The sequence below is a fragment of the Mauremys mutica genome, chromosome 4, assembly GCF_020497125.1.
Source record: "Mauremys mutica isolate MM-2020 ecotype Southern chromosome 4, ASM2049712v1, whole genome shotgun sequence".
NCBI classification, from domain to species: Eukaryota; Metazoa; Chordata; order Testudines; family Geoemydidae; genus Mauremys; species Mauremys mutica.
In genome coordinates this window covers 156,991,109-157,006,000 of record NC_059075.1, presented here as the reverse complement: position 1 = coordinate 157,006,000, position 14,892 = coordinate 156,991,109, and the positions used below count along the sequence as shown (strand labels likewise).

The 14,892-nt window shown below is 50.0% G+C and overlaps 1 protein-coding gene across 1 annotated transcript in view; it reads left to right on the top strand.

Annotated features, from left to right (window-relative positions):
- Window positions 1-458: 458 nt before the first annotated feature.
- LOC123369159 (tyrosine-protein phosphatase non-receptor type substrate 1-like) overlaps window positions 459-14,892 on the top strand; it is a 29,928-nt gene continuing 15,494 nt past the window's right edge. Inside the window, exons 1-4 of the mRNA XM_045014519.1 lie at window positions 459-540; window positions 1,038-1,364; window positions 1,752-1,876; window positions 3,816-3,921. Coding sequence (XP_044870454.1) covers window positions 459-540; window positions 1,038-1,364; window positions 1,752-1,876; window positions 3,816-3,921 — 640 coding nt within the window. The remainder of the gene's footprint in view (window positions 541-1,037; window positions 1,365-1,751; window positions 1,877-3,815; window positions 3,922-14,892) is intronic.

Sequence of the window (14,892 nt, the reverse complement as noted above, 5' to 3'; positions counted from 1 at the left end):
GCCCAGTGGGAAGGGGGTTCAGGGGGCGGGGCTGGGCCCTTCCCCTGGCTGATCCGGCTCGGTGAGTGTCTGGGTGTCACGGGATCAGTAACTGTAAACTCCTATCTCCGCACTTTGCCCCGTGTTACAGCCGCTCCCCGTGATCCATGGAAAGTGAAAGGGAACTCGCTGGGGGCCCTGCCAGCCCGGAGAAGGAGACAGTGACTCTGGGGACGGAGGGCAGGGACCATGGGGCTGGCAGATCTCCGACTGGAAGGCTGGTCTCAGCTCTGCGCTGGGAGGAGCCGGCGCGGCCCCGAGCCGGCAGGGCTGTGTGGGGTGTGGCGGTGGCTGGTTTCTGTGCCAGGAAGGACTTGGGACTCGAAGGTGATTCCTGCCTCCTCATAAAGGGCTTTTATGGCCCTTGGGGCGTCGTTGTGGGAGGGAAAGCGAAAGCAAATCCGCTCACGGCCCCGGAGATGGCGACTCTGTGGGGACGGAGGGCAGGGCCCATGGGGCTGGGGGGTCTCCTCCTCCCCCTCCTCGTCCTCGGGGTGGCCGGTAAGTACAGACCCCTGGTGTCCTGGGGCAGGGCAGGGCCCCGGGGCTCCCCGGCAGAGTAAAGTCCCCGGGGACGGGGCCTGGGTACAGGGGGGTCAGTCACTGCCCAGCTCTGCCCCAGCTCTGTGCCCCAGTGGGGTGAGCCGGGCTACTGCCGACAGGGCCACGGTCAGAGATCGCTCGAGGGGTGTGAACAAGGCTGGAGCGAATGTGGGAAGAAGCCCAGAGCTATTGGCTAAACCTCCCTTTGCTGCATTGTCCTGGCTCGGAGGGACCCCGTGTGGGACGATTTGGGAAGGAGAAGGGGGCGTGTCTAGTAACTGATACACCCAGAGGAGCCAGCACCAGCCAGCACCTGCCCCAGGTACCCTCCATCTCCCCTCCCTGCGGGACCAGATCCCATCACTGGCTCGTCCATCCCCAGGCAGCGACCTCCCCCCCGCACGGCCCAGCCCCGCACAGAGCCCCAGAGCCTGATTTCCTCTTTCCCTGTGCAGGTTCCCGGCTGCAGCTAGTCACAGATCCCTCCTCCCGGGCCCTGCTGGGCTCTGGGACGCTGGTGAAATGTCGGTTCGATGCCGGGGGGCCGGTCGATCTGAGCTCCCTGCGGGTTCAGTGGTATCTGTGGGAGGAGAGGATCGCGCAGTACGACCAGGGCAGGGGAGAATCCCAGGTCAGAGGGAGCCTGTCGGAGCAGGAGTTGGAGAATGGAAATGCATCCCTGTGGCTCTCCAGTGTGACGGTGTCGGATATGGGCCTGTATAAATGTGTTGTTGGCTACCGTACGGAGCAGCTGCAGGGAGAGACGACCCTCCGTGTGCTTGGTAAGGACAGGAGACAAGTTCGGACGTTCCCTGGCTGGGAACTCGGGACTGGCTGGTACTGGGTTGGTCCCACAATCCAGCAGGTGGAGGAGGGGGTGGGGGGGTGAGGACTTGTCTACACTGGATTGCTCTGGTTTAAGTAAAGGTGTGAATTGAAACCGAGTTCAATAACCCAACACAACCCCCCAGTGGACACTGTTTCTGGCGGCTGTGACCGGAGTACAGCCGTGCATGGTGAGCTGATCAGTGTTGGGTGTAAGGGAAAGTGAAACAGTGAAAGTTAAACCAGTGACAGGGTGTGTGGACGGGGCAGGTGAGGGTGCGAACACTGGCCCGGGCAGCGGAGGCAGTGACGGGTTTCACACACAGCCGCTCTCCCACCTGAAGGTGGGACAGTGACGCTGGCAGAGCAGGTGCCAGCTCATGCCAGGGTCCCCGTGTCTCAGCTGAACACTGACAGAGACGGAGCTGGGATCGGCCTGGCTCACCTGTGGGTCAATATTGCTGGGACCGTGAGTCCAGACCGGTCAGCAGCTGTGTCACCTCGTGCCCTGCACCCTGGGGTGTCTCCCAGTGCTTCCTGCTGCAGCTTTCACCTGGGGCTCCTGAGAACCAGACCAACAGCCTGCAGCTCCCACCCTGAGTGTCTGCGTGTAGCCACAGCCCTGGGCCGGCAGCTCGGACCCCGCAGCCTGTCAGCAAACACCAGCCACGCTCTGGCTTCCACCAGACGTGGTTACTGACAACGCGCTCCCTGTCCCAGACGTTCCCGGCCCAAGAGTCCGTGTTCTGCACGGTCCAGCCCTCTCCTGCGCAGTCCAGACAGCTCAGGCCGTTACCCTCTGCAGGGATCAGACTACAGCAGTCTGCTGCCGTGCAGGGAATTACCCCAGCAATTCACAGCCCTGGATTCGTTTTAACTAAAGAGTGAACAAGTTTATTTAACTGCAGCGAGAGAGAGGTTAAGTGAGCACAAGTCTGAGGCGCTAAAGTCAGAAATGGCTACAGGAGAAATGAAGATAAAACGTTTTCTGAATGTAACGAACTAGACTCGGTTCAAGGTGAGGTTCTCCCCACAGGCTCCCGGTAACTCAGCTGCCCAAATTCCCAGGCCAGGATCTGCCCCAGTGTCTAAAGACTGTTTCTTTTGTCTGCGTAGGTCAGACAGAGAGAGCTGGGTAGGGAGAGATGTTAGGGGGCTTATTCCTTCCCCCTCTCACTTCCCTGTTCCTTCTCGCATGAACAGAGAGCAACAACACCCGACGTCCGAAGGGGCAAACAATTCGATGTTTATTGGGGTGAACTTCCAGCGAGCACGATTCCAGCTTCCTTCCTCAGTGTCCCCTTCCCAGCTCTGACACCACAGAGCCTGGCCTGTGTCCCTGTTCCTGTTCCCATTTCCCCTCTTAGCAAAACATGATCCCAATTCCCCCATCCCCAGTCCCTGTTCCCAACCCCGCCCTTACTTCCTGATTGACTGCAGACTATATAGTAAAACCTGAGTTCTGCTTAGCTATGCCCTAACCAGTCATTTTACTGAAATGTAACTAACCAATCCTAACATATTGTACCATGGTTATTTAACCAGTTATATCCCACCACCTTCATTGGTTTACACCCAACAAAATTAATTATACAGTGACAGAAACACTCACAGAACCAGACAGAGATTATACAGACAGACAATAGGGACGTGAAGACGGAAGGGATAGAACAATACAGAAATGAGGGTTTCACACCCCAGCTATTGATAAGTGAGTTCTTGCCAGACAGGCTGCCATCAGACTAAGTTTCCTTTTACATTGTCTAGGCTCTTCCCTTTCTCTGGAGGTGACAGGAATATCAGGACAGGACTGTATTCCTAAGAGCCCAATAGCACTTTATTTCAATGGGACTAGTTTGGAATGTGTGGATGCCCCTGCTGCTTAGCCGAAGAACCAGGCCTCAGGCTGTCACAGTAAGAGAAGGCCACTACACAGACAGGCAGTGATTTTTTATTCTTTCTTTGATATCTCTATAACTGTGGGGTTGCATCTTCCCTATGCTGCCTTGGTGGAAAGTTACAGCAGCGGACATCAAGGACAGTGGGGTGAGATAAAGTTGTTGTGAGAAAGTAGGGAACTGCCAGAGGGAGGCAGACGCCAGGTGGCCTAGCTGGGATCGGTTTCAAGGTGATAAACAAGTCCATAAATCAGATGAGTTGCATGGGAAATGGGAAATCAGTAAGCAAAGGGCCATGTGTGTGAAAAGCGTGTGTATCGGACAAAGAACCAATCAGCAGCAATGTGATGTTGGTGTGTCTGACGTTTGCTAATATGGAGAAGCCTATATAATATGATGCATTGTAAATAATAAACGATTCTGCTTGCAATCATATTGGTTGTTGTGCTTTATCCGTCCCGCATGTGTAACGCAACAAATGGTGACCCCGACGTGATGCGATTCACACAGTTTGGATCGTTCGCCAGGAAGTGGAAAAGCGGGGATTACAGCCGGCAGGAGGTACCGTGGAATAGCGGCTCCTGGGTGTCCGAGAGAGGCGTGTTTGAGCTCACAGGTGAGTGGCTGCGGGTTACAGCCGCTGCAGGAGGTACCGTGGAATAGCGGCTCCTGGGTGTCCGAGAGAGGCGCGTTTGAGCTCATAGGTAAACGGCTGGCTAAGTTATGGGTACCGCTGTATCAGCTGAAGAAAAGATAATACAGAAGTTTTTATTGCACATCATGAACCGACAGGGGGAAAAGATCTCCCCTGCTGCACTGACTCACTTATTAAGGAAAGAGGGGGAGCTGGGGAGGCTCCTCCTAACCGCCCTTCGGGCACAGGACGAGGAGGTGCTCCGCTGGAAGCAAGCCCTGGACGGGAAGACGTTGGAGTGCACGGCGCAGGCAGAGGCTCGTGCCGTGGCCTCGGAGGTCGTTCGGACCTACAAGCAAGTAAGTTGTTTTGGCAGGAGCCTGGAGAAGGCGTCCTACGCTGGCTGGTCTGAGCCTGGGACAATGCCGGGAAAACCGTTATGCTTCTCCGGTATGAGCAGTAACAGCTGGGTGTTCTGACACAGGATGCACAGATTAAAAGAAGCCAAGCAGGGAAGGAAAAAGAACAGAATGAGTTAACCGAAGAAATCTTTCTGGCCCCGGTCAAGGACACACGGCTCACAGCTAAGACTTGGCGGACAGCCAAGACAAAGGGGGGCTTGACTGGGCCCAAAAAGCTGTGAGAGCTGAAAAACCCTACCAGGCACTAACGGAATGTGTTAGCTGTCTCTTCTCACAGGTATGGAAGAGCTGCCCAAAGATCCTAGCAACCCTGCCACTCCTTGGAACCAGGAGACTGACTGCCTGGACCCATGATTCTCACTGCAAAAGACCCCTTCACATCAGGAGAATTTTCCTACTGATGATTGGCCTATTTTTTTTTCTAGCTCCATTGTGCTTCTAAACAGCAGGAAAAAAGGACAAGGTGACGTGCTGGCTAACCTCTCCCTTGTCCGCTGCAGCCCCCATTGTGCCATTGGATTTCTTTTGAAAAAAGCTAAACCACTACAGGATGATGTCCTGGTAATTTCCCCCGTAGAAGCTGAACCACGACGATGGTGGAAAAGAAGAAAAAACACTCACATCATTAACATTGCCAAAGTCCAGAAATTCCTGACTAAAAGGACATTGAGAACTGACCCTGGTGAAGAAACAAAGAATTGTACACTGGCAGGAAGAAATTTGGGACTCCTGCTGAGAAATGTGGTATTGATTGGATCTTGGGGTTTATTTTACAGGCTGCGCCCTGTGTTCTGGAGAAATTTTTTTTTTAGCATGTATTGCCCTCCCTAATTGGATTGTAATGATATTGCCCTTATTTAGTTTTTTATTGTTGGAGCTCCGCTAACCCAAGTACAGACTGGAGTTGGTGAGTTACATGTCATTTCCGCCATTGGTTTTAGGATCCAAAGGCTACTGGCAGAGATGGTATGGGCTATTACTGAGGCTGGGAAAGCATTGCTGTGGGATTTAGTACGTTTAAAATCCTGAATGACCAGCTGATGGCCATTCGGAGTGATTTTAAGCACCAGGATGGCCCACTGCCCTTACAGATACATCAGGAGTACCATTTGATCTGGGGTTGTAGAGACATACCTGGACACTGTCTGGGTGGAAGTGTGAACATTCGCAGTGCTCCTCCCCAGCATGTGGACCGGTTGGGGGGTGAGGGTTCTCACATACCGAATCCTGCCGGGTCCATGGGGAGGATGATTGTGGAACTAATTACCCCCTTATTACTAACCCCAGCTTTTTAGAGCTTGATTGCTTTTTGTTTTTAAAGTTTGAGAAGACTCAGCCAAAAGTTTGTTGAGTATTCTCAAAGGGGGGAGGAGTTGGTGTTACTAGGCATAAATCTAGGTAACTCGGGAGGATGGCTTTGGGCCTGTGTGACCCAAAGTACCTTTATGTAAAGTGCTTTTGTTAGCCTTACCTGATTTTTGTAATTTCTTGTGTTATGTGTGTTGTGTATTTGGTTGTCATGGTTTTTGTTGCTATGGCAACTGAGTTAGATTATTATGGGTTAGCTCAGCCGGTTTCAACCGGCTGAGTGAGCTCTCTGTATATCTGTAAATAAAATGGAGGTTTTGGTTAGCTGCCTGCTCTCTGGCCTCAAGTGATTGCTTCCTACACCGGCTGCCCCAAGGATATAACACTGGCGACGAGGATGGGATTCCGGTGCTGCTCCAGTAACAGAAGGAAGTAGAAGTTAAGGTAAAGACCAAACAAAGAAAAAAAGCTGCTTGTTTGCACTGACTGTGAAAGTGAAACTAAAAATCATGGCTACTCTGACCAGGCCCCTGGAGCCTTTTGATGAGAATACAGAGCAGTGGCATGTGTATACTGAGCGTTTTGAGCTTTTTGGTATTGCAAATGACATTACAGAAGCGAAGAAGGTGCCAATATTCTTAACTGTTGTAGGGGCTAAAACCTACTCTCTGCTACGCAGCTTACTACACCCTGTTAAGCCTGAGACTAAATCTTACAGTGACATTGTGGAAATCCTGGGGTCTCATTTCTCCCCAAAACCACTGGTAATTGCTGAAAGATATAGGTTCCACAAAAGAGACCAAAAGGAAGATGAAACAGTTGTACAATTTGTAGCCATTTTAAAAAAGCTAGCAGAACACTGTGAATTTAAAGAGATGTTAAATGATGCCCTGTGTGACAGGTTAGTGTGTGGCCTCTGCAGTGAAGCTATACGGAAGCGCCTACTGACAGAGGCTCAGCTTACATTACCATAGGCGGCAGGTTTGTATAATTTTTGGTGGGGCCCAAAATGGTGGTGCCCCCCCGCTCCCGCCCTGTAAGCTGATATAAAATGAAGCTACAACGCGTCAGTGCCACAAGATTACAAGGGTCAATTAAAAGTGGAAAGTCAGAAGCAGCACTTGCCTACTTCAATATACAGTATTATATTTTGTTGCACCTGTTGTGATGAAGTGGGAATGTTCTTAATATTTTCTCTGAATACTGTGTGGGTGCCTCAGTTTCCCCTGCAAGATGCCAACTGAAGGTGTTGGGGACAAAGAGATCAGGTGGCCTCCTTGTCCGGAAGACACACAGAGGCCAGAGGAGGGAGTGTCAGTTTGGAGCTGGCTGGGGAAATGTGGAGAGACCCAGAACTTGGTTCTGGGCTCCCCACCCCCCAAGATGGACCTGACAGAGGGGTTCTGTTTTCTGTACCAACAAGCTCTGTTTAAACTGTGTTCCCGTCATCTAATAAACCTTCTGTTTTACTGTCTGGCTGAGAGTCACATCTGACTGCGGAGTTGGGGTGCAGGACCTCTGGTTGCCCCAGGACCTGCCTGGGCAGACTCGCTGCGGAAAGTGCACAGTGTGGAAGGGCATGCTGAATGCTCCGAGGTCAGACCCAGGAAGGTGTAAGCTTCTTGCCCTGGAGACAGTATGCTCAGACAGGAGGCTCCCCCAGAGTCCTGACTGGCTTTGTATGGAGTTGTTCCAAAGCATCCCAGCATCCCCTTCCATACCATGCGCTTCCCGGAAGTCTGCACAGGCACTGACACTCCCTCCTCTGGCCTTTGTCTCTTTTCCAGGCATTAGGAGGCCACCTGATCTCTTTGTGCTCCAACACCTTCAGTTGGCACCTTGCAGGGGGGTGGCCCAGGCCATCAATGGCTGCAACCCTGCCTCCAGGCAACTATCTGTGCAGACGGCATCACACTGGCCCTCTAGGGCTTTACAACAATCACACCCCCTTATCCCACCATCTAGAGCCTTAAGAAATGCATTGGGGAAACTGAGGCACACAGACAGTATTCAGAGAAAACACCTGTATATGACCAGTTACATACTTTGAAGGGTGTAAAATAATCAAATATTGTGCTAAATACAATGATACTCCAAACTGACCACCAAATTTAAGTTGCACGTTTTTCTCCTCAGGTGAGGGTTCTGGGGTGGGGCTGGGGATGAGGGGTTCACAGTGCAGGAGCGTGCTTGGTGCTGGGGGTGCAGGCTTTGGGATGAGGCAGGGCTGAGGATGAGGAACTTGGGGTGCAGACAGGCTGCCCCAGGGCTAGGGCCAGAGAGGACTCCCCATCACCACCACTGGCAGCAGCAAGCTCCAGGGGAGGGATCCCTCCTCTGTCCCCCTGCCCCTACAGCACACTCACTCTGCACCACAGTCACTGCACATGCTCCTAGGGCCCCTCAGGTCCAGAAAGCTCACTCCCCTCCCCTATGATGGGTACTGGGGCGGGGGGGGGGTTGCCATCACAGGTGGCCTTCCATGCTGCCCCTCACCATAACTTCACTGTGGATGGGGCTGCCCCTTGCCCAGCATGGGGCAGAAGTGGGGTCTGCACGGTGATGGCTATGGGGCAGGGGAGCAGGGTGTCATAAAATTCACCCAAGCCCCAGCTGCTCAGGTAGGTCTATGAATCCCCCTCCCCCATCTGCCCTGTGGTGGGTGGATGCTGGAGGGGAGGGGCACTGCCTTCACATATGGCTTCCTGCCTCCCTGACCCCTGCTGCAGCCTGCAGCCCCTCACCGTAGCTTCAGTGGGGGGGGGGACGGTGGGAGGGGATGGCATGGGGCTGCCCCTTCCCCAGCGTTGGGCAGGAGTGGGGGCTGGGGGGGAATCATAGGGTCAAACACTCACGGAAGCCCAGGACCTGCTCAGGTGGGTGAGGTCAGTCTCCGAGTCCTGGCCAGAAGTGCCCTTTGCATCTCCTGCAGGTAGGGGGGGAGGGGAGGGCTGCCAAGCATGGCACAGCCCCCTCCCCTCCCCCAGCCAGTGCTCCAGCCAGCAACAGCAGCCAGCAGCAGCAGAGGCAACAGGCAAGGCAAGGGAGAGAGACATGCCTGCGTTTAAGCCTCCAGCCTCCAGGGTGGGGTAGAGGAGAGGGCTGCCACCAGCACGGCGGGCCCCCCTCCCCCTCCCCCTCCCCCTCCCTCGGAGATGGTACAGTCGAGACACACAGACGCAGCTGCCTGCGTTCAAGCAGTTAAGCTCTCTGGGGCCGGGCGGGGAGGGGAGGGGGGAAGCTCTCCAGCCCTGGCGGCGGCGGCGGCGGCGAAGGCGAACATTGGTGGGGCAGAGCCCCTGCTTGGGATTTATTCATGGGGCTAAAGCCCCAGAGCCCCATGTAAGTCAGCGCCTATGTACATTACAGAAGGCTGTTGATATTGCTGTCTCCATGGAACTGGCTACAAGGGAGGCACAATACATCGGTGCATCCCCTAGGGTGCAAAAAGTGTCACAAGAACCGACCCACAAAACGGTGCAGAGTCAAGAATGTTACCGCTGTGGTAAGCCGGGTCACCAGGCATCAGAATGCTGGTGTAAGGACCTGGTGTGTCGACACTGTGGCAAAAAGGGACACATTGAGTGTGCCTGTAAACAAAAGAAAAAGAGGCCTGTGGTCTGGCCGACAAAAAGAGGAACCCTGCATACCCTAGAGCAGACCCAGGATGATCAAGGTGACACCTCCTCACAAGAGGAAGTGCCACTGCATGTTTTGTCTTTGGCAGCGGGCTCACATGAATACTGGGTAACCCCTTTATTGGAGGGCAAACCTATACGCATGGAACTAGACACCGGTGCAGCTGTCTCGCTGGTTCCTGAGACTGTGTATAAGGAAAAGCTACAGCATCTTCCGCTTAAGGCAACAAAAACTGTTCTGAAGACGTATACAGGTGAAGCTGTGCCCATGTTGGGCACTATTGATGTTAAGGTGGAGCTCAATGGACAGGCGGCTAAATTGCCACTGTTTGTGGTGAGAGGTGACTACCCAGCCTTAATGGGTAGGTCTTGGCTTGGGAAGATTCAACTGAACTGGGCAGAAGTGCACCGGATGGCTAAAGAAGAAACCAGTCTAACCCCTATTCTAAGGAAACATGCTGCTATTTTTGGAGATGATTTGGGAAGTATGAAGGGAATCACTGTGACATTGAACATTAAACCTGACAGTCCACCAAAATATCTGAAAGCCCGAACTGTGCCATATGCCATCAGGCCAAAAGTTGAAGCAGACCTGGAGCGCCTGGTCACCAATGGAGTCCTAATACCAGTTACCCATAGCTCATGGGCCACTCCTATCGTTCCAATCGTGAAGAAAGATGGCTCTCTCCGGATTTGCGGTGATTTTAAAGTCACTGTCAACCCAGTGTTGTGTGCAGAGCAATACCCGCTTCCCCGCATCGATGACCTCTTCGCAGGCCTGGCTGGGGGACAAAAGTTCAGTAAGATTGATCTGAGTCAAGCATATTTACAGATGCACGTCGATGAAAAGTCCCAAGAGCTGTTGACTATTGTGACTCATAAGGGGCTTTATCGATACTGTCGCCTACCCTTCGGAATAACATCTGCTCCCGCCCTGTTCCAGAGGGCTATGGACCAGATCTTGTGTGGCTTGTCAGGAGTTCAGTGCTATCTGGATGATATCCTGGTCACTGGAAGAAATGAAGAGGATCACTTAAAGAATTTAGAGGCTACCCTACAAAGACTGGAAGAGTATGGCCTACGAGTTCGCAAAGACAAGTGTGAATTCTTCAAGCCCTCTGTTGAATATTTGGGACACATCATTGATTCTGCAGGTCTTCATAAGGCCCCTGCAAAAGTTAAAGCTATTGTGGAGGCTCCCCCACCTCGAAATGTAAGCCAGCTGCGCTCGTTTCTAGGACTCCTGAACTATTATGGAAAGTTCATCTCACAGTTAGCCACACTGCTAAAACCACTTCATGAGCTCCTTGGGCAGAACAAGGCCTGGAAGTGGACTGAAGCCTGTGATGTTGCGTTTAACAAAGCTAAGGATGCATTGCTAAATTCTGAAGTTCTAACGCACTTTGATCCATCCTTACCACTGCAATTGGCCTGCGATGCCTCCCCTTATGGAGTGGGAGCAGTCGTGTCACATATTATGCCTTCAGGAGAAGAGAGACCTATTGCTTTTGCTTCACGCACTCTAAGCAAAGCAGAAACTAACTACGCCCAAATCGAACGTGAGGCATTAGGAATTGTTTTTGGAATTCGGAAGTTTCATCAGTACCTGTTTGGGCGAAAATTTACTCTTCTCACAGACCATCGACCTCTGACATCAATTTTTGGACCCTACACAGGCATTCCCCCATTAGCTGCTAGTCGTATGCAACGTTGGGCATTGTTACTTTCAGCACACACATATGAAATCAAATATCGGAAATCCACTCTGCACGGCAATGCAGATGGCCTCTCAAGGTTGCCTTTGCCGGTCAAACACCAAGATAGTGCCCAAAAGGAAATCTTCTACTTTGAACAGGTAGAGAATACACCCATCACTGCTACTCAGATAAAGAAGGCAACTCGCGTTGACCCAGTATTGTCCCACGTTATGGACCTGGTGATGCATGGAAAATCTCGTCAAACCTCTCCGGTCTCATCCGACCTTGTTCCCTACATGTCCAAGCGGACGGAGTTATCGGTCCAATCTGGTTGTTTGTTGTGGGGGAGACGTGTCATTATTCCACCACCCCTGCGATCACAGATGTTAGAACAGCTACATTCCGGTCACTGTGGAATAGTGCGCATGAAGGAAATTGCACGAAGCTATTTTTGGTGGCCTGGACTGGACAGCGCTATTGAAGAGAAGGCAAAAGCTTGTATGTCATGTCAGGGTGTGAGGAATGCACCCCAGTGGGCACCCCTACACCCATGGGACTGGCCTGAAAACCCGTGGCAACGTATTCACGTTGACTTTGCTGGCCCCCTAGAAGGAAGCATGTTCTTGGTGGCAATAGATGCCCATTCTAAATGGCCAGAAGTCTCTATAATGCAGTCCACTTCTGCAGAGAGTACTATCCAAAAACTACGAGGACTCTTTAGTCGTTTTGGTCTGCCAGAACAACTTGTGAGCGACAACGGACCGCAGTTCATTTCTCAGGAGTTTCAAAATTTTATGAAGGCAAATGGGATACACCACATCACGTCAGCACCATATCATCCGTCCACCAACGGATTAGCTGAAAGATTTGTGCAGACAATGAAAAACGCTTTGAAATCAGCAAGGGGACAACACTCCATTCAAAAGCGTCTGGATACCTTTTTACTTTCCTACAGAAACACACCTCATGCTACGACCCACGCATCTCCGGCCTTTCTAATGATGGGACGACAGCTGCGCACTTGCTTTGATCTGCTGAAACCTTCTGAACCCCGACAAATTGTGCAACATCAGCAGCAATATCAAGTCATCAGACGGGCACCCAGAGCAAAAGATCGAACCTTTAGCCCGGGACAGCCAGTTTTGGCTCGGAATTATACTTCCAGAGCTAAATGGGTTCCGGCCACAGTCATCACTCAAACAGGACCTGTTTCCTACACAGTTCGGACTGCAGAGAATCTTACCTGGCGGCGACATGTAGATCAGCTGTTGCCAGGTCATGCCAGTCCTCAGGACTCATCTGCAGTTGAGGGGTCTGACTTCACCTCTTCTGGTGAGGGACCGAATCACGAGTCACCTGTTTCTGACTGTTCTCCTCCATTACTGCCGGCGGCTGAGATACCCCTTTGCCCAGCACGAGCTGATACCACCTCCTGACCTGTTCGTGCTGCGGACCCTGAGCCCCTAGTGCTTTCGGGTGCAATAACACCAGAAGTTCGCCGTAATCCACCTAGAGACAGAAGGCCTCCTCATCGGCTGGATCTTTAGCTAGGGCTAACCCACGGTTATGGGGCAAAATAATCCCCAGGGTTTAGCCGGGAATGGAGGCAGTCTACCCTCCTTCTCTAGTCTAGTGTGTGTTTTATTTAGGGGATGTTCTTATTGGGGGGGAGGAATATGTTGTGTATTTGGTTGTCATGGTTTTTGTTGCTATGGCAACTGAGTTAGATTATTATGGGTTAGCTCAGCCGGTTTCAACCAGCTGAGTGAGCTCTCTGTTTCTGTAAATAAAATGGAGGTTTTGGTTAGCTGCCTGCTCTCTGGCCTCAAGTGATTGCTTCCTACACCGGCTGCCCCAAGGATATAACAATGTGCTGACTATTGGCAGATGCAAGGCTGTTTGATACTAGATGTAGCCAATATTAAATGAGATAGGCGGAAAATAGATGCTGTGATTAAAGTTGCATGCATGAGTATGTAGCCCCCACGGTGGGAAAGTACAGATAATTGTTCACAGAAGAATATCAGAAGGTTTGGGGCTAGTTAAAAAGCCCATTCTCCTAGCTAAATTGGTAGTAAAATAAGTTGGTACCCATGGAAGCAACGGTTTAGCAAGAGGAAAAAAGGATCGGGCCCAGGCGGGCAGGCAACAGACAGAGAACTTGGAGAGGAAAAAAGGATCGGGCCCAGGCGGGCAGGCAACAGACACAAAGATTGGAAATCAGGTTGAAAACTTTTGAGGATGTAGTGGAGAGAAAAAGTAGTTAAGCACAAGCATGGGAATTTTAAATATTCAGGAGGATACTTGAAATGGTAATTTAAGTTGAGAAAAGTGGTTGTTGGAGAACAAGGGAGTGATTTAAGGCACAGTGAAATTTAATTTTGTAGTTGCTGGAGAAAACAGCAGTTGAATTTTGTAAAGATGCTAAAGAGAAAAGTTTTTGGTGTCTTTGAAATGTTTGTAAATAAATTTAGGCGAAAGAAATTAGTTTGCAATTGTTTGGCTATGAACAATTTTGTTAAATTAATTAAAGAATGTATACAGTGCTATGTAATTAAAATTGTATTAGGCTTTAAGGGCACTGTAAGTGGTGATGTTTTTTTTAGTGTTTAAAACCAGAAGTTAAAAGTAAAGAGCAAGCCAAAAAGCATTTGTATTAATGTTCCCCTGTTTTGCCTAAAATTAACAAGGGTATTTGTATATTTTAAGTAATGATTGATTGCCCAGTAGGGGTAGATTTGTTTTTGTTTTTTAGATAATTAAAGAAAATTAATGCCAGCTGCACAGCATTTAATATATTATGCATTTACTAACAGAGTAAAAATTATGTTTTGTGTTTTATGTTTTGTTTTGTGATGTTTGTCTTGTGGCCAGAATTGTTGTGTTTAATATTTTTATGAGATGGTCTGATTTGAAATTAAGCTGAAGGGTTAAATTGAAATGCAGATACTGGTTTTATTTAATTTAGAATACAAAGTGTTTGGATACATCAGAAGAAAAATGTGATATGCTAAAGTTTAATGCATTTTTTTTAAGTAAGAGAGAAATTTTATTGGCCAATTCTTTTGTTTTAGAATGGTTATTAAAATTTGCATACCAATAGTCTTGGAAAGCAAGAATATGGTTGTAAGAATTTTGTAGGTATGTGTTGTATAAATTTATTTAATTATTTGCATTTTATGTATGCATTGCTTTAGCAATTGCAGGATAATATGTATAAGCTTACGCGTGATTATATTTCTTTGTAAAACTAGCTTAATGGTTTTGGCTGGCCCACTTGGGTTATTTTTCTTCTCCATATGGGAATAATTTGCGTTGGGAGTTATTTTTGTTTTTTTATTTGCTTGCCCTGTTTTGTACGCCTTTTGCAATGTAGTTTGGAGAGGTTTATTGGATGTTTTTATTAAGGAAAGAGGGGGAGATGTGGGGTTGCATCTTCCCTATGCTGCCTTGGTGGAAAGTTACGGCAGCGGACATCAAGGACAGTGGGGTGAGATAAAGTTGTTGTGAGAAAGTAGGGAACTGCCAGAGGGAGGCAGACGCCAGGTGGCCTAGCTGGGATCGGTTTCAAGGTGATAAACAAGTCCATAAATCAGATGAGTTGCATGGGAAATGGGAAATCAGTAAGCAAAGGGCCATGTGTGTGAAAAGCGTGTGTATCGGACAAAGAACCAATCAGCAGCAATGTAATGTTGGTGGGTCTGACGTTTGCTAATATGGAGAAGCCTATATAATCTGATGCATTGTAAATAATAAACGATTCTGCTTGCAATCATATTGGTTGTTGTGCTTTATCCGTCCCGCATGTGTAACGCAACATATAACTAGCTAAGTGATAAGAATACACCTAAAGTCTTAAAGTCTAGGCCTTTGCAGACAGGCCTGAAT